The sequence below is a fragment of the Cupressus sempervirens genome, chromosome 4 (assembly GCF_028749045.1).
Source record: "Cupressus sempervirens isolate cs-2001-9-10 chromosome 4, ASM2874904v1, whole genome shotgun sequence".
Lineage (NCBI taxonomy): Eukaryota > Viridiplantae > Streptophyta > Pinopsida > Cupressales > Cupressaceae > Cupressus > Cupressus sempervirens.
Genome location: NC_143121.1, coordinates 128,196,123 through 128,216,498, shown reverse-complemented (window position 1 = coordinate 128,216,498; position 20,376 = coordinate 128,196,123). Strand labels below are relative to the sequence as shown.

At 34.1% G+C, this 20,376-nt stretch overlaps 1 protein-coding gene and 1 pseudogene across 1 annotated transcript; both read left to right on the top strand.

Annotated features, from left to right (window-relative positions):
* The first annotated feature begins 8,019 nt into the window (after positions 1 to 8,019).
* Positions 8,020 to 13,972, top strand: LOC149560268 (tubby-like F-box protein 5). Its single transcript, XM_089824576.1, has 4 exons — positions 8,020 to 9,743; positions 10,089 to 10,176; positions 12,564 to 12,699; positions 12,851 to 13,972. Exons 1-4 carry the CDS (start codon positions 9,384 to 9,386, stop codon positions 13,521 to 13,523), a joined length of 1,257 nt encoding a protein of 418 aa, XP_089680702.1. The 5' UTR covers positions 8,020 to 9,383; the 3' UTR covers positions 13,524 to 13,972.
* Positions 13,973 to 14,431: 459 nt separating this feature from the next.
* Positions 14,432 to 20,376, top strand: part of LOC149560267 (ferric reduction oxidase 2-like) — a 55,087-nt pseudogene continuing 49,142 nt past the window's right edge.

The window sequence follows — 20,376 nt, the reverse complement described above, 5'->3', positions numbered from 1 at the left end:
AGTCAACTATTTAGAACTCGAGTTTCTACTATTTGGTTGACTCAGTAATATTTTGTTTACTTTTGTTTTAGTTGACCTTGTAATTGTAAATATTGGAATGGTATATATGTAATGTACTGTATCATTTGCAATATACACACAAGAGTATCAAGAAATGGATTTGTAATATTTTGAGAAGAGTGAATGTGAATCAGCAGCAAAGCAAAGTATTCAACAAGGCCTACAAGGAGTAATAAGGTTATATCAATCACAAGAGGTGATTTTTACTTCAAGGATCTAATTAGCAATCAAGTTGTAAGTCAAATCTACTATTTCATCCTAACTATTAAATCAATTTTCTAAATCCTTTAACAGGTTAGACTTAACAGCCTTCTTCTAAATCTCTTAATAGAGTGCATACTACATTGTATGTTTGTAAAACCTCTAACAAGGTGGATCTAGCAGTCCAAATTGCTCTTAACAGGGCAGATCATTAGAAGTGGTCAATGTAAGCCTTAACAAGCCAACTTTATACTAGAGTAGTGAATTTTTGTGGGTATCATCCCCACCCCAGTTTTACTTTCTATTTGGAAGGTTTCTGGGTTACCAAAATTCTGTGTTCATGTATTATGAATGTTTATCTTTTCTCATGCATGCAGTAGATTAGATGAATGAATGATGAAGTGCTAAATTAATTTAAAGTTTTCGAGGTTACTGATTCACCCCTCCCCTCTCAGTAACCTAGCTAGTCTTGATTATTTCCAACATGAGGAAGTTGTATATGTTGCTATGAAAGAAGGTTTAGATGAGGAAAGACATGAGAATGAAAAAGCTCTTATTTATCATATTAGTAAAAATGATACATGAATTATTGATAGTGGATGCTCGCATCACATGACTAGTGATATTGGTAAGTTTGATAAGTAAGAAGAATATGATGGTGGAACTATTAAGCTTGGTAATGATGTTCCATGTCTAGTGAAAATTAAGGATCACTAATGATGAATGATAAGATTAGATGTTATGATGCTTATTGGGTTCAAGGACTAAAATAAATTGTTTTGATTGTTGCATAGTGATTAACATAGGTCACCGATTGGAGTTTTTGAATAAAAAAGATAAGAATCTATGATGTTGATGGAAAATTGATTGGAACAGAAGGACAAACAAGAGGTAATCTATTTTACTTGGATTCTACTATAAGTACATGCTTATTTGTTACCATTGAAGATGTTTGGTTATGGCATAAGAGAATTTGTCATGCAAACTTTAATAATATGATTAAGATGAGTAGAAAGAAGAAAGTGAGAGGTTTACTAAGTCTACATAAACTTTATAATTCTATGTGTAAACAATGTCAACTTAGTAAGATAACTAAGTCTAGTTTCTCAAGTAAGTCACATTCATTTAATGATATTATTGAGTTGGTTCATATGGATTTGTGTGGTCTTGTAAAAGTGAAGATTTATTATGGAGATGGATAATTTATTATGTTTGATGATTATTCAAGGATAATGACAGTTATGTTTCTAAAAGTTAAATCTGATGCATTTCAAATGTTCAAGTGATATAAGCCTAGAGCTGAGAAGGACACAGGTAACCAATTGAAATATTTGAGATCTAATAGAGGTGGTGAATTTATGTCTTGTGAATTCATTGACAATTGTGTTGAGCATGGAACTAAGAGATATTTGTCTACAATGAGGACACCACAACAAGATGGAATTGTAGAGAGAAGGAACAAATATATTGTTGATTGTGCTAGAACATTGTTGATTAAAAGGGAGTTACACAAATATTTTGGAAAGGAGCTATTATCATTGTTGTTTACACCCTCAACTAAGTTCAGTTGAAGAAAGGGAAAAACATGACACCATATGAATTATAGTATGGTCACACACTGATTGTAAGTTATTTGAAAGTCTTTGGAAGTAGGTGTTGTATTCATAAAGATGCAAGAATGGAATGTTTGATTCAAAAGGAGATGATGCTATATTCCTATTAGAGTGTGGTTGTCATTGCACCAAAAGATCAATCTATCAATGCCCAATAAAACCACTCAACTTATAGTACATAGCAGGTGGTTAAGCCCTTGTCACAAATCCTGATGGGAGCACTAAACAAATTTCTAACAATCTTCCCCTCATCGTTACCTGAGGGTCTGAGGATTAGAACTTATGACCAGGCTTTGATACCACTTGTTAGAGTGGGGTTTTCATTTCACCAAAAGACAATCTATCAATGCTCGATACAACCACTCAACTTATAGTACATAGGAGGCAGTTAAGCCCTTGTCACGAATCTTGAGGGGAATGCTGAAAAAAATTCTAACAATTCCTAGGTTATTCTACTATGAGTAAGGTATAAAATTGTTTGAATAAAGTAAGTAACATGATGATTGAAAGTGCAAATGTAAGAATTGATAAGTTTGCAGATAAGAACAATAAGGAGAGAAAGAAAGAACCTAGAGATTACAATCAATTTGCCTATGTTCAAGATGATGCACCTGATACTACACTTGTACACCTGACTAAGTCATTGCAATGGAACATTGAACAACAAAAAAGAGAAATCGAGTAACTATTTGCAATACTTGAGCCACAGATAGAACACCCCGAGTAGAATGTTGAGCCCCAACTAAATGATCATAATGCCATTGAATGCAGAAATGAGCCTATTTTAGAAATGTGTGCAAGAAGGCACCATTTACAAGATCAAATTATTGGAGACAAGAGTGTTGGAGTCATGACGAGAAGTAATTTGAATGATAATACATGTTTGATTGTGGAATTTGAGCCCATAACTGCGAAAGATGCACTTGAAAATGATGACTGGATAAATATTATGAATTAGTAGATAGATCAAATTGAAAATAACATGGAAAATGGTAATGAGACCCAAAGATAAGAATGTGATTGGAACTAAATGGATATTTAGGAACAAACTGAATGAGAAAAGAGAAGTTGTGAGGAAAAAAGTTAGACTTGTTTGTAAAGGTTATGCACAAGAAGAAGGAATTAAGTATGGCGAGACCTTTGTGCTTATTGCTAGATTGGAAGGAGTCTGAACACTATTGGTATATGTAGCTTACAAGAGATTGAAATTTTATCAAATGGATGTTAAGTCTTCTTTTCTAAATGGAATTCTGGAGGAAGAGGTCTATATTGAACAACATGAAGGATTTGTGGAGCCAAATCACAACCACATGGAATGCGAACTAAATAATGCTTGTATGTTTTAAAGCAAGCATTGAGAGCATGGTATGAAAGATTGCATTCATATTTGATCAAAATTTGATTTGTTAGAACAAGTAATAAAAGTAACTTGTATTTGAAAACTGAAGTTGAAGGTAGGGTACCAATTGCAAAAATATTTGTTTATGATATAATAATTGGTGGTAATGATTTCTTATACAAGTCATTTGTTGATCATATGAGTAAGGAGTTTGAAATGTCTATGTTTGGTGAGCTTAAATTCTTTATTGGTTTACAAGTTCATTAGATAGAAGGAGGAATATATGTGACTTAGTCTAAATACATAAAAGATATATTGAAAATATCTTGCATGGATGAGTCAAGGCCAGCTAGCACCCCTATGGTCACCAAATGCAAATTTACCGAAGAGGACAACACTGCTAAAGTGAATGAGACACAATATCGATCAATGATTGGAAAGTTGAAAGTATGTAGTACACAACATATCTGATAGTGCACATGTTGTTAATTTAGTTGCAAGATTCATATATTTATTTTAGGAATTGAAGACTATGGTTGTTGGTATAAGAAAGAAGGTGACTTTGAGCTAAGAGTTTATACTGATGTTGATTGGGCTAGAAATGTTGATGATAGAAAGAGTACAAGTGGTTGACCTTTCTTTTTAGGAGAAAGGTTGGTTACATGGATAAGTAAGAAACAAAGTTGTGTTTCTTGGTCTATTGCTGAAGCTGAGTATATTGTTGATGCAATTAACAGTCCAAATATTGTCTAGATCAAACAATTGTTGGAAGGTATGCATGAGGAAGTCAGTGAACCTGTTACTATCTATTGTGATGTAACACAAGTGCTATTAACATATCAAAGAACCCTATGATGCATATAAAACAAAAACACATATCTATCAAGTATCACTACTTGAGGAAGCAAGTTCAATAAAAACAAGTTAGGATAGAGTATGTGAAGGTCGAGGAGCAAATTGCAGATATATTGACAAAGGCATTGCCTAAGGATATTTTTGAGTATTTGAGAGGCAAGTTAGGGGCCCTTCTCCTATCGAAGATTCGCTGAGCAAGGGTGAGTGTTGCACCAATTTATAGATGGTCCAAATATCTTTATGGAGTTGATGCAAGAGTTCACTCTTCAAGGATAACTCCTAGGGTTGTGAAAATGTTTGTAATGAAGCATATGCATTAAGTACATGCAAGGTACAAAAGATATAAGGTTTTATAAGTTTCTCATTAAAGCTTATAGCTACCTTTGGCATCATTTTCAAAGGGAGAAAGAAGTAGAGGAAGGTTCAGATGTGAGGGAGAAAAGAGAAGATGTGTATGGAGTAAGTGTCAAAGGTGGGGATGGTATCTGAGAAGAATAAGAAGATATGAAAATGTCGTAGTTCAAGTCAGGAGAATCCCTAAAGGAGATGTCCTAGTTCCCAAATAACCACACAATAGGAACATAACACCTTTGTTTATTTGGTTGGGCCTTGTACTACTTCAAACTTTAGACTTGTTTCTTTTGTGGTTGGGCTTCTAACACTTATTTTCAGCTTGATTTGTATTAACTCTCGGGTTTCAGGATCCTTGTAAAACCTGTTTATCTAATAAAAAACACAAGATATAAGATCTGATACCAAACACAACTCTTTATTCATAAATAACTGATTACATGCAATACGTTAGACTATAAGGCCTTCCCGGTTATGACCAAATATAAAGCAAATAATAGTTTTTCAAGATCTATCAATATCCAATCTAAGCCCTAGCTAGCCCAAATATGTAGCACCACAACACTCTAGTAGAAACCTTCAAACAGGATCTAAACTTGTGTTCGCAAGCCACCAAGCAATCTCCTTGTTTCACAAGTCGTAGCTACTAGCACTTCTCAAACTTCGCTCCTCTTCCACATCCTCTTCTCCAAGTCAAATGATTATAACTTAAAGACTCCACAAGACCCCTTACTTATACCCAACTAAGCCACAAGTTAGCCTAGAAAGTTACAAATTAAGTAAACCCTTACATTACATACATGTTGAGCCACAAGTCAGCCTACAACAGTAATAAACTTACAACATTCATTAACTACACCTAGAACAAGTAACCAAGACCCAAATAGGTCCACACAAACTCCCACTATCGCTCCACATGATGATCTCACATCACACACATTAAATTCTCTAAGTCAATTGATCAAATCCGTAAGAGCTCTGTTCAACAAGCCCAAACTATCAAGCAACATAGTGTAGATGTAGAGCAAGCGTTTAGTGACCAAGCTCTTGGCCAACACTACACCTAGTAATGATCGAGCACCACTCCTTTGGTCATTGAGTCCTTAAATCCAAAGCCAAAATCCCTCCAACATGTAGGATTGCCAACTACCCTAAGATGCTCCTGCATCAGAAAAAGCTATAAAGTATAGTAAAGAGGAGCAAAATAGTTAAAGAAGCATATGTATGAAGTAGTATGAAATGAAGTTGATGTTGCATGAAGATATTTATTGCTATCAAAGGGGAGATGTTACAAGTTGTTGATGCTGTTGAAGTATAACGATCATCCTAAGGGGGAGTTTATGATGTTGCAGACCAAGCAATGATGCAGAAATCACGAAGTTGCAGAGAACCTAAATGAAGACAGAGAACTAAAGATGTTTTGGTTTTTGATAATGGATTGTTTCATAATGTCTAAATGAAATGTAACATTGTGTTGAGTGTCACCATCAATGCCAAAGGAGGACATTGTTATCCCCAACTAGAAGCTAATTATTGTATATTGAAAAGTCATATCAGTTGTTATATTGTCATTGATGTCAAGCTTTAATTGGTGAGACATTATGTTAACTCAATAGAGTGTCATGTCATTTGATTGATGAAGAGGATTTGAAGAAAGTACAATGATGATGTAAGTGTTGATAAGTGTATGGTATTCAATGGGCACTTAAATGAGTTAGACTCTGATAATATAATGTTGGTTTGATTGTTTTACATGATTTGATTAAGTGTTGAGATCATTTATAAGCAAGATAGTTTGGTTGGTGAATGAAGAATCCTAGTATTAACTGAGCTACTATAGTTGTCATCAAGCACTTGATGAAGAAGTGAAGAATGTGTTGTATTGATTGAGCAAGAGCAATGTTAAGTAGGCCTAGTATTGACTAAGTGGATGTAATGTTAATTGAGTAATGAAAAGGAAGAACAATGTCAAAAACATTTAATCTAAGGTCAATATTTGATGAAAATAAAAATTGTTCGAGAAGTTTCAAAGATAAGGACGAAGTTAGTTATGAGAACTACAGCTAGAGAAATTCAAAGAATATATCTGATGAAGGAGTTTTAATGATCTAAATTGAAGCACAAAGTTCAAGGTGAGGGCGTAATACCCAAGTGTCTAGATTTAATTAATCTTAGCTGGATGAAGATATGATGATTGTGATTAAGCGACAAAACATGAATAATCTAGTGAAGTGGCAAAAAAATTCTATTTAAGGGATGAACGCATTGTTTATTATTGCTGATCAAGTTGAAGAAGGAAGGTGATAGCTAGTGGATAACCGAGCATAACTGCATTTTGAAGATCAAGCAAGAGAAGTGCTAAGTTGGCATGTTAGTGAGTGGATCAACTAGAAGGAAGCAAGATGAAGAAAGAGGATGAACATAGGAAAGAAATCGAGTGAAACAAAGATTTGAACATGCAAAGGTAGCGCTAAACCTAAACAGATGATTTCATTGTTACTTTCTAACCATTGTAGTAGAAAATCTCTTATCCAAGTGGACCTAACAGTCTTATTTGTAAATCCATGGTATGGTGACATTCAGTTGAATGTTTTGTAAGTCCTTTAAAGCAAACCACTCTATAGATATTTCAGGAGTAATAAGGTCTAGATGATCTTTGGTGAAAACCCTCTAACAAGGTCACATTAACAATGTGTTTGTAACCTTTAACAAGGTTGTCTCCTAACATAGCTCACTTCAGAAGAGCAAAATTTTTGGGTTACTAGTTGCGAGGTGATTTTTCCTATAATAAGGTTTCCATGAGATATGCTATGATAATGAAATCCATCTTCAAGTTGAGTTGAGGTATCTAACATTTAATGATTAAAAAAGTATCTAACTTTTAAAGATTAGAAAAGAGTTCTTTATTGTTATGTTTATGAAATTCTAAAATAATCTCGATCCCTTACTAATGAGATATACAAATACTTTTATATCAATGTTCTATTATATGAACAAATCTTCTCCCTCTCTATGACATATCAATTATGTAAGTTGGTTTCTCCTTCTCTTGACTTATCTATAAGTTAATTTAAAAGAAAAAGTCCTACACCTTTCTATTGAGTGAAGTTAGAACATGTGACTTTGTTTCCTTATCCCACCCCCAAAATAGAGAAAGATTACAAAAGCATCCCTAAACCATGGCTTGAGGTTGGGAGGGGAGCAAAAAGAGGTTTGCCAAGAAAATTAAAATTAAAGAAAAAAGACTTAAAAAATAAAAAGGCTCTTGTAAGAGTTGTCAAGGCAGCTTCTCTTCTTGTCTTTTCGGACAAAGCCCTGAAAACGATGATTAAAAAAAGGGAGTCTCCACAGCTTTTCAAAAATATAATATCAGCGAAACATAATATTTAATTGATTCTGTCTTTAATTTTATTGACAAATAGAAAAATCAGCCTAATATATAGGATTACTTTTTATTAATTTCTGCCTTAATATTTTGAAAATAGAAAAAATCACCGAAGTAGGATATTTTATTAACTTCTGTCATAATTCAACTCGATTTAAGGCGGATTTGAAGTCCGGCAGGCGACGGTCAAAATAATGAAGCAGGAGCACTTTTGCATGGACGAACGTCAAATTTGTGAGACTCATTAATGTCTTCGAACGTTTGAATGTGCAGAACTAAATTCTCTGTTTGACGTTGCTTTTTCTTTTCCAGAAGGGGAATTTGATTGTGTTGTTCTTCCTTTTGGTATTTTTAGTTTGACGCTTTCGGAAGATCTGGGGTTAATTTCTTTTCCTTCGAAAAAATGAAGAAATTTGAGGGGATATGGAGATTTTTAGAAAAATATAGGGTTTGAGGTGAAAATTTAGAAATTTTCTGTTCTTAAGTTTAGGGGGCAGGATTTGGCTTGTTTTGGCGGAGCGAACGGAGGATTTAAACTGTCAGTAAAAGAAAACCGAAAGATTTTGATTGCTGCGGCAAAACAATCGAAGGATTGTGCATCTTTTGGTAATGGAACGAAGGATTTTGCTTCTTTCCTTGAAGAACGAAGCATTTTCCTTGCTTTAGTCCCCCGAAAGAAGGATTTTGGTCCTTTAAGCTGTTCTTGGGAAGAAGTTGATATTTGTGAGTAACACGGAGACTATCCGGCAAAAAATTGTAGCAATTTGTACCGCTGAGGAGGCATTTGAAAAGTTTCTGAGTTTGAGAAAAAAGGCTCTGAGATCGTGTGTTGCATTTGGTAAGAAAACGGAGGAATTTGAATATTTTGTGCTGATTTTGGGGAAGAAAACGAAGGATTTTGCAGATTTGGTGTCGCCGTTGGAAAAAAGAAAGCTTTTGGAAGCGGAATAAGATATTCCACGGAGAAAATCTAGAAATTTGAGCCGTGGTGCTGAAATTTCAGAGGATTTATTCCTTCAGAAGAAAAAGGTCAAGTCCTTAATAATAAAAGCCTAATTTTTTTTAATACCGCTTTTGTCAAGAACGAAGGTTCCAGAGGACTGTATTGATTTCTTTTAGTACGAAACTGAAGGCTTTGGATAGAGCTATAGTTTAGATCAAGGAATAGAGGGAAATGCACCGTTTTGCTTGATGTTTGTATTTGTTTTGCCAAGATTCAGAAATTGTCAAAAGTTCGAGCTGTCTTTCAGCACCCGGGGCCACTTTCTGTGAAATTTAGAGCATTTATGCAAATTTGACTGCTTTCTTCTTCTGATCGGTGAAGTCCACAAATCTACCTTCGAGCCCCTTGAATTAAGGGGCTTTATAATTTTCAAAACTGGGTAACTTTGATCTGGAAATATGGATCTTTGTATCCATTCAGACGATTTGTCTTTGAGCCGATCTACATTTCAGTATAGAATGGAGATTCCTTGAATATTTTTTTTTTCTCTTCCTGAGGAAGCTGCAGTACTGATTCTCTTCACTACTCTTTATAAATCCTTAGTACGAGGTAAAAAAAATTAATAGTGAAGTCAACATGTCTTTCAAAAGCATAGTGCGGGAGATCAAGGAGATGCGGAACGGGATCGGTAACATATCTAGAAGGCGAAGTTTTGACCTGAGGGTTTTGCAGCAGCCCAGAGCAAGGTCCAATAGCACTGTAAGCGAATCGCAGTGCCAGTTTCTTTTTGTTCAGCAGAGTAGATGGGCCAATCTACCCCCAGAAATACTCTATGATGTGATTCACCGGCTAGAGGCCAGTGAGGGAACATGGCCCTCTCGGAAGAATGTGGTTTCCTGTGCTGGAGTATGCAAATCATGGAGAGAGATCACCAAAGAAATTATTAAAACACCGGAGCAATGTGGAAAACTTACTCTACCCATATCATTGAAGCAGGTGGGCATTCATCTTATGCTTTAAATAAAGAGAAAACAACGTTTATAGATATATATTTTCCATTCATTTTCCTTGATTGCTAGGGTCTAAATTTAGGTATTGTTTAGGGTGGATATTTTAGGTCGATTTAAGCGTTTTGTTGTTGATTGCTAATAACGAGCTAATAACTAAAATTGTGTATTATTATCAGATTCCAGCTTGAGATGAATTGGTATTTTTAATATGATTAGCGCTATATATCTAATTTGTGCCGTTTCTCTCTATTAATTGGTGTTGTATAAATTTGATTTTCTGGCAGCTGTTGATCGTTCCTAATGTTCTCGTTTTTGTGTTATTTTATTACAGCCTGGGCCGCGTGATGCACCCATACAATGCTATATCAAAAGAGAAAGGGGAACTTCTACTTATCACTTGTTCCTTGGTTTAAGTCCTGGTAAATTTGTTTTTTCAACTTATTTCAAAATACTTAATTTACAATAACGGCAGTTCTTATGCCTCTGATTTTTCATAGGAGAGTTTGAAGCTCATATTAACTTGAGAGAAGAATCTCTCAGACTGTTTGGTCATTGTTGTTTGAATTTGTAGAATTCTTATTCCATCTGAATATGGTATCCCATTTTAATAGTTTGGCAGAAGATCAGAGCAACCAAACTATTTGATTTTTACGGATGCAAGTGGCCCTCCAACGGATTGCCTTCTCCATGTCACAAGACTCGTTAGATGATGCATGCTTTCTACCCTTTTATGTGTGGTTTTGTGTGTTTCATGTCAAAAATTACTGATGGCGTTCTCTCCTACATCTCTTATAGCTTTTGGATTTACTGGTTTTACTTTTGTGGCATGTCAAAAATATGCTTGGGATTTACTAAGCCTGTTTCTGAATCACGATTCATTTCACAATTCCTGACTTTATGTGTGAGGTTTGTTGACTTTATGTGTGAGGTTTGTTATTCTTGTTCAGATTTCTGTTTTATTTTGCTTCTTGCGTTTGTATTGAAGTGTATTTCCGTTGAAGCTTTATCTGCTGTGTGAATTTCTTTATGATATGGAGCAGTAGTTTCAGGGTTTCCTATAAGAATTTCAAATGTCCTATTTATTTTGTCTATCGTGTTACTTAGGCCATTAATAAGGACTTTATTCAGTTGTAAATATTTCTTCATAGATCATTGCTGCATGCTTTTAAAAGCAACATGCAAGAAACATAGAGGAGTTGTATATGTAATATCATTGTTTGCAACTGTCCTAGGTCTACTACGATGGATTTTGACAAATTCATTAGGCTCTAAAGTTGATCTTTAGTAACCCCTCATCTTTAAATTTATATTTCTTTTTCTAGTATTTGTTTGTCTTGAAGATGATTCAAGGCTTTGTTATGAGAATTTCAAATGTCCTGTGCTGTTATCTTGTCAGTTACTTAGCCCTTCCACACTGACTATGTTCATCTCCAAAAATTTCTTCGTGGAGCATAAGTAATGCTTGATAGAAGAATTGTTTTTGTAAATGCATCACATAGTTTACCGTTCCATTATGGGTACTTTTATGTTCAGTAGAAAAATTACTGGGTTCAAGTCCATATTGAATTTTTATGACCATTATTTTAATATTTTTTTCTTATATGTGATTGTCCAGCGATGATATACAACAAGAAATACTATATACAACAAGAAATACTATGAAACTATTGAGCATCCTTTGTTCTAAGCATTTTTTTTCTTGTATTTGGTTGTCTAGAGGATGATATACAGCGAGAACTGTTTGACCTTTTAACATTAGGTTATAGAAACTTCGGTGCCCAGATTACTATATATTTTGATCAGTTTCTAACCACAGCCTTGCGCTAAACTTTGCTGCACTATATATCTTGATTAGTTTCTAACCACAGCCTTGCGCTAAAGTTTGCTGCACTTGTGTTTTGGGGAAGGATTTATACTATATATATCGACTTGGCCTGCCAGTTCATCAGTTAGATCTTTCATGCCAAGTTCAACCCTAATAGTTTATCTTATCTTATCTTATCTATTATCCTCAGTTCTCGTAGCCGTTTTTAGTCCATGATGTTGCTATCACGATTCAAGTGTGCAGTTTTTGAGTCAAACTCATTGACCCATGTTTTATGAGTAGTGGTTCACACAATGGGGGGGTTGCTGCAGAGGTAGATTAGCCGAAGTGGGAGGCCCTTACCCTTACCTTACCTTATAATAGTAGGGGGGGGCCCTCCCACCCAACTAATCTACCTCTGCAGCAACCCCCTACCCCCACCCATCTCTCATGTAATGATTCATGATTGGAACACTCACTCTCATACACGCAATGGGATTATAACTATAAAAATTGGGCCAAGATAGTTTCAATTCAATCCATAAATCTGCTTCTTGTATCACAATTAACTAAACTGCATTAATTGTCCATAGGCAAAAGGAGCTTAAGGGGATTAAAATTACTAGAGTCTTCATTTTAAGTCAATTATCATGATAAATTATTCCTTCTTAAACGAGCCTTCAGTTTAAGATCAATTATGATGATACAAAGTTTATCGAATTTATTCACATATGATGGACTTTGTGAAATGACCATAAATGTGTTAATGATTCTCAATCAACTTGAGGGGTAAGTTTTGGATTCATTTTAAATGTTAATATTGGAAATTTTGTGCATTATTCAGTATCCTGATATGCTACTTTCTGTCATATCTGATGACTTTTTAAAGCAAAAATAAATATATGCAGTACTTGCCCACTAGTTGCGCCTAAGAAACATTTTAGTAGGACAAGAGTCTGGAGGCATGTTTGACATTCTGTTTGGTGTTTGTGCATGTTGCAGGTCTGATTGTTGAAAATGGCAAATTTCTCTTTGCTGCAAAAAAGGTTAGACGTCCCACAGGTGGTACAGATTATGTAATTTCAATGAATTCCGAGGACTTTTCCCGTTCAAGTAATACATATGTGGGCAAATTGAGGTGACTATGAGAGAATACCTCATGATTTCAATTCTTATTTTCCGAGTACAATTGTCTATGCTGATAATTTATGCATTGTGCATTTGCTGACACACTGCAAGGATCATGTTTACAAACTGATCTTCATTTGTTGCCTCTGAATGTTTTGTAGGTCAAACTTCTTGGGTACAAAGTTCACAATATTTGACAGTCAACCTCCTCACAGTGGTGCAGTAGTGTCAAATACTCGTTCAAGTCGAAGGTTCTATTCCAAACAAGTATCTCCAAAAGTACCTGCAGGAAACTATAACATTGCAAACATTGCCTATGAGTTTAATGTACTTGGTACTAGAGGACCAAGAAGAATGCAATGCACAATGCATTCAATTCCAGTTTCATCTATTCAGGCTGGAGGGTGTGCTCCAACACCCACAGAATTTCCTCATTCCTTGGATGATTCCTTTTCAATGTCATTTTCTTCCCATTTGAAGGAGCCACTTGTGGATTTCAGCAGCTCTAACTTATCAGAAGTTGCGATCAATGTTCTTAGCAAAGATGGACCTCTTGTCTTGAAAAACAAGGCTCCAAGATGGCATGAACAGTTACAGTGCTGGTGCCTTAATTTCAGAGGGCGGGTCACAGTAGCATCTGTGAAAAACTTTCAACTTGTTGCAGCTGTTGAACCTTCACAAACTATTACACAGGCCGATCAGGACAAAGTCATTCTTCAGTTTGGGAAGATTGGCAAAGACATATTTACTATGGACTATCGTTACCCCCTCTCAGCTTTCCAGGCCTTTGCTATATGCCTAAGCAGCTTTGATACAAAACTAGCTTGTGAATGATATAATTCGCCTGCCCTCATTCAAGGAGTTGGCTCATTCAAGGAGTTGATTGATCCAAAGAAGTATTTTAGGGTGAAAGATTGGATGAAAGGAAATCTTGTACAAGAAGTACAGCCTAGCTTCATGGTTGAAATGCTGATGAGGATTTCAGGTGTGACAAAATCCTATCTTGGATTTAGAGCATTTTGGAGCTGGTTTCATGGAACAGGAATAGCTCTCAGGCAGCTCCTATGAAATACCAGTTGGTGATTCTGCAAGTTTTGCCCTTGAAAAAATAAAGTAAATACAGAACTATTGGCTGCAATGCCTTGAATGACAAGATTGTATTTGCTTTTACCAGGGCACTGACGAGTTTGAGATACTATCAAGCAGTTTCTTTTAGTCTGCGGTATTTAATCATCTGTACTGCTTATTGCATCTATAGAGAACTATAACCGTCTTTTGATTTATTCATGGTTAAGGTGATATTGTTTCTAAACTGATTTGCATCGTTATGATCTGGAGGATAGTTTTGATGCATTATTGTATGTTGTGATTGGCTTATAATAAATAATATTGGGTAAGACAACTAAAATTTGTTTCAACAGGCAATCGATTTATCATTTTCACTTTAAAATCCCATAATTTCTAGTCTAGGATGAACTAACAAGAAAATGCGCAGGGAATTTATACAACAATTGTAAATAGCTAAAACTGTGCAGTAACTGTCAGCTTAACAATAGTTTTTTGGGTCGCTAGGAACAATCTGTTCTTGGCAATGATATTTATCACACTTGAACAAATTAGTGGCAGGCAAAAATGCCATCCTAAAAATCGATGTGTCTGGAGTTGTCCCTTATGAAAAGATGGGTTATTTGAAGGCACGGCACTGTCAGAAGAGCATGCACGGTATCCCATATATCGTATAAATGAGTCCCGCTCATGTTGCGGGTCCCTCTCACTTAGCGCCAATGGCCCCTAAAAATGGTCTGGAGCTCCATTCTTTGATGGGCCCGTCTACAGCAGCCTCATATGGTAAAGCTGTATGTAATGATGGGTTGTAAGGCAATCAATGAGCAACAAAGAGTGCAATTCCTCTGACAGCTTTCCTGGTGGGGGCTTTACATTTCTGTATTATTTGACTCGTATGTAATTATGGATGTCAATGAGCGCATGTGCTTTGCCTGTCAATGAGCAACATTCTCTTTCTTTCCACCTCATTTGTAGAAACTATTTTTTTGAGCATCATTTTGTTCGCCAAGATTTTTTCACACTATCATAGGGGCGTTGAAATGGAGTGATTAATGTGAGTTATGGTACACCAGTGGGATATTCAGCATCGTTGCTGCAGTTATATTCTAATTTCATGGGCAGATCTTTAACGCACCTTTACTCGTAGGTGTCTATTTCCTCAGTGAAAGCATTCTCCAGGGAAGACATTGCACTTAATCAAAAAAACCGGTACTCTGATGCTCTATTTGAAACCCAAAACTTTTGTCAGTTTCTTTTAGAGCTTTACGATTATGGCTGTGAATGTGCTTTAATGGATAACAGGCTTGACAAATTTGGCCTGACTGAACCCTGGAGTAGCTCTTCCCTGATAAATAATACATTTACTCATTTACTTATTATGACACTTGAATACTTCACTTTTCATCAAGCTAAATAAAATCATCTTTATATGAGCTTGGTTTCCTCTGGTAACTCCTCAAAAAGAGTAAACTGTTGGAGATTGATTATAATTTATCTATTTACTGCATAGAAAACTAAATGGGGGGATTTTTAGCGCGTAATTTGGACAGCAGGTTGCTCTGCATTGCACTGGAATGAATGTGCATTTTTTTTCCTGATTTTCCTACTGCGGAGCTTAATATATGCTAGAATAGGAACAAGAAACAATTCTTCGGATTATTTTTGGCAACGGTCAATTTGTGAAGCTTTTTTGGTTATTCTGGTCCATTATTTAGGATGGGAAAACTGTTACAACAGTACATATTAAGACAGGAGTTTGCAGAGCTATAAAGCAACAGCGGCTGTGACAGGGTAAGTTCGGTGTCTGTACGTGCGCATTTTAATGACTCCAGAATGGTTTTAGCTATTCTACTGATCTCGTTCTTTGACAGTAGTTGTACCTTTTTAATAATAATTTTTGTTTATCGGAGAGTATATAAAACAAAATGTTTTCAAATAAATTGGGAGTTGTGTTCCGTTTTTAGGCGTATATACCCAATGCAAAGGAACAAGCACAGCTAAATTTAAAAGGTCTCTGCATAATCTGTATTACAAGAGAACCGCCTGATGATCACAAATCTGGAATTGACACAGGTAAATTCCGAAAAGGTCTTCTGAATAATCTGTGTCACAAGAGAACCATCTAATGATTATAGATGCCAATATTCTTTTTTCTTGGGGTTTCTGAAAATAATATTGTCAATGTATGAATCTCTTTATAAAGATAAGTTAGCAACTAAGCTTTGTAGGTTGAATTTGGTATCGAACGACTAATCATAATATTTGGAATGGTTTACAATCAAAATATGCGAAAAGATGTTTGGTGGGTTGCGACAGCTGGTTTTTAATTTATTCCCTTGAATTTGTTATAGCTGGGTTGTGACAGCTGGTTATGTCTTTTTCAACTGTTTCTGTAAGTTGTTTCCAATATAATTTTGTTCTTTTTGTTTTCAATAATATATTTTAAAAAAGATTGTATCAAATGAAAGGGAATTTCCCAGCGGCAGAAAATTTCTGTAAGATTGTGTTTAATCCATTTTGTTCATTTTTTCTAATCATGGTTTGACTTAACATTTTCCACAAAGCTGTATCAGCTGTGCTATGAATGTGTAAAACACTATGAAAAATTTAATTAGTAGGTAAAACTCAAAGTCATTTGAATGAGTCTATGACTATGAAACATTTAAGTAATCGGTAAAATTCAAAGTCAAATTTGACTAGGCATGAGTCAGGAGCTTCTAGTGGGGGGGACATGAAGTGGGGACATTAGTGGGTACACAATTAGTTTAAGACTAGAATACACAATATATATTCTTAAAAGATTTTTCTAAATTTGGAAAAATAATCAATTATATGATGCCAATAAATATACCAATAGATCCAATTTAGTGTACAATTATGAATTGTTGTATGACAATGGGAACTTGAAACTAAATTTTTATATCAATACATATTTTTAAAAGATTTTTATAAATTTGAAAAAATAATCAGTTATATGATGCCAATAAATGTACCAATAGATCCAATTTAGTGTACAATTATGAATTGTTGTATGATAGTGTGAACTTAAACCAATAGATCCAATTTAGTGTACAATTATGAATTGTTGTATGATAGTGTGAACTTAAACCAATTTTTTAAGTGATTGTATGATAGTGTGAACTTAAACCATTTCTTTTAAGTGAAGCGTTGACTAGTATTGGTACAAAATTAAAAAGATGAAATATTTAAGACTTTGGCTGCTTCTTGTTCCTCTTCCTTTAATGTGTTATTTCTGTTATTTCCATACCTCTAGTATTACTAGAGTTTAAGATTGTAAGGAAAATTATTATTTTTAAACTAAAATTATTTATATTATTCAAATTTATATTTGAAAAAAAAATGAAAACAATGTAATACAAATAAAAGATGTCTATGTAGTGTGAGGATTTATTATAAGAGGTGTTGATAATACGTTAAATTAGGAATCTTCAAAGTATTGTGAAATGATTTTGAATGTTATCAATTCAATTTACCGTGCAATTGATTGGAAGGGAAAACATTGAGATTATACCTTCTTGATTTTTGTCAATTGGATAAATAAAATATCAATTGGATAAATGATGATGAGAAATTTGGAAAACAACATGCACATATGTTTAATTCTTTATAGATCTTTAAATACCCATGTGTGCTTCAATGTTTCTAGCATGGCATCTTCTCCTATGAATGAATTACACTTTGAATGCCCTTAAAATCCATAACAAAGTGACATGTGAAATGCATATTAAATAAGCTCCTACATGTGAAGTGCATATTAAATAAGCTCCTAATGGTGAGTAGAAGGGAGTGAGAAAGTTGGAATTTGAAATTCAAAATTTAAATAGTGGGTTTTCTTGCACACCTTGGGGTTGAACCCAATCAATCTCATAGTGCTTGGAAATGCATTTTAGAAGGATTTTGAAGAGAGATGTGTGAGATTATGCATGATTAATGATGTAATATGAATAGATAAGTAGAAAATGTATGAGAACAAATGCAAATGAGAGTGAAGAGATATGGATAGGATTAGTGAGATAATATATGTAATTATTTGTAGTAATTACTTTTCTTTTATAAAGATCACCTTTTGATTTTTATTAGAGATACAAGCTAGATAATTTTGATATTGTTGGGCATGATAATAATAATGATATAATATGTATGGAGAGTCGTAATTAATTTATGAGTTTGAATGAGTATAATGAAAATAATGAATAAATAGAGTTAATCATCATATCTATAACTCTACCACAAGGACATTTTCTACTCAATTCTCAAGAACTAATGCATTTAAAGTAATCTCAAAATGTGGAGCCATGTGGAAGCAAAGTCTTTGACAACAAATTGACAAATATGAAACATTTCTCAAAAGAAAAGAATCTATCATCTTTAATCATTGCATATCATAGTCTACCAAGAGTCATGTATCTTTAAAGAGAGTCATGTATCTTTAAAGAGAGTCATGTATCTTTAAAGAGGCCATATAATCATTCACGAGTTTCATGACAAGGAGAACATTTACTAATAAAATGATCATTATTTTTAATATTCCTTTAAAAAATCTAACAAATATCTACTTGAAAATATTTATACTTATCTTATATAATAAAAGTATAAAAATTACACTTCAAATTAATTTAACCTAAATAAACACATCCATTCTTAACATACAAATAAAACTCTCAAATTGAAAATAGATATATATTATAATATTATTGAAACTTTAATTTACACTATAAATAAACTCTATAATATCATCTCATACCCTTATCTTTGAAAAACACATCGATTAAACAAAGAGGAAAGTTTGTCTACATCAATACTAACAAAGCTCAAAGGGTTAAAAAGCTTAACGGAGTATCCAAAACAAATCCCATGTCATGTCAGTTGTATAACAAATTTAAATGCTTGATATGATCGTTTGATGTTGTTTGATTGGGAAAGATTTGGAGGTTATTTAAAGGCAATAGTTGAGGAAACTGAAAGTCATTTTAGAGAGATTACCCTTATTTCTTGTCATAGCCAAACTTTAGCTATAGTTGATTTGATTGATGGCCTCAAAACTTCATAAGCATGTTGCCTCTTAAATCTCTACAAAAACAAATGCTCTTGTCTACATTGGACATTACAATTGATTTAACATATTGTTTGGAGCTCCACCAGCAGACAAATGTCTTCACAAACATCTGGTATATGACCGATCCTTTCTTTATTACAAAATCAATGCATTGAAAATGAAACCAAAGCCATAGAAAATGGCCCTCCAAAAAAGTCACCCACAACATACTCTGCACAAAGAACATTAAAACCCAACAACAATGTGGGCTTTGTCGTCTTATGATTATGTCTATCTATTTGTTTAAAGCACATGATTCTTATTAATAAAATATGAATTTTTATTTTGGACAAATCGATGCAACCTTAGCCCAAGTAATATAGGCGTCCTCCCATGGTGTGGGATCAATGCCAATGCATGGAGCATGCTTGGTATCATGGTTTTCAAATATTTGGGTGTTTCCCTAGATTTTTCCATGGTCTACACGTGAGGTAATTGATTAACTTCAAGTATAAATTAATTAATCCAAAATAACATTTAGTTTTAAGTTGATGAGCCTAGCATTTAATCTCAATAAACTATACATGTTTTATAAGTTGATGTTTTTGATTGTATTTAACATTTTGTTTTTTTTCACATGATTGATTGCTAAGTACTATTCAAAATATCAATTCACAAAACATACATATTTATCTAAAAATGCTTGCACACTATTTAGTGAGTAGAAGTGAGTAGAAGACTCATGGCAATTAAAAATGTATATTTGGTAAGAAATGATATAAAAAAAATCATATCTAAAATACAAAGTTAGATTTTCTTGTAAATAAATTGAAATCATTGTTTTGTAAACATTGAGATTTTATGAATCTATATGAAGTTTGCATCTTCATTTTTATTGCTTACATTTTTTATTTTTAGCAAATTCTATAATTTTAAATTTTGTGTTATGTCTTAAATCCAATGTCTCCAAAACTTAAGTGCACACAATAAGAACTTGCCAATCCATGCACTTTCTTGGTGGCATTGATGAATAACATAGAAGCTTTCTAAGCTAGGACATACAAATATACTAAATTTACCATTTTTGTCTTGGCCGAACCCTTTAATTGATTTAACGATAAAAGTTGGAAGACATACCAAACATTGTATGCAATACATGTATACAAAATTGGTAATAATGATGCTTAGTTTATGTGATTTGATGCAACAAAGAATTGGAATGACTTGGTGCAAGGACTAGGGCTTTGATATTAGTTGATTCTTGAGATAATGTAACTAAAATTTGAATAATGACAACTAGGTGGTCCCTTTTGGTGGCAAATGCTAGGGAAGTGCGAGATCTAAAGAGGATTAAAATAATCTACGATTGTTGGCCTTTTATACATCCTAAGCACACAATTTGAACATTTTGGTATGGAAGTAAGAAAACAACAACTAGTTGGGATTGAATTAGCTTGAGAACTCTGTTACTATTTGAATTGGATGACATAGGTCAAAGTTGCATGTATGGTCCTAGATTGGGTCAAGGTTACACCTAGGTTGAACTTGATAGATGAAATGATGTCT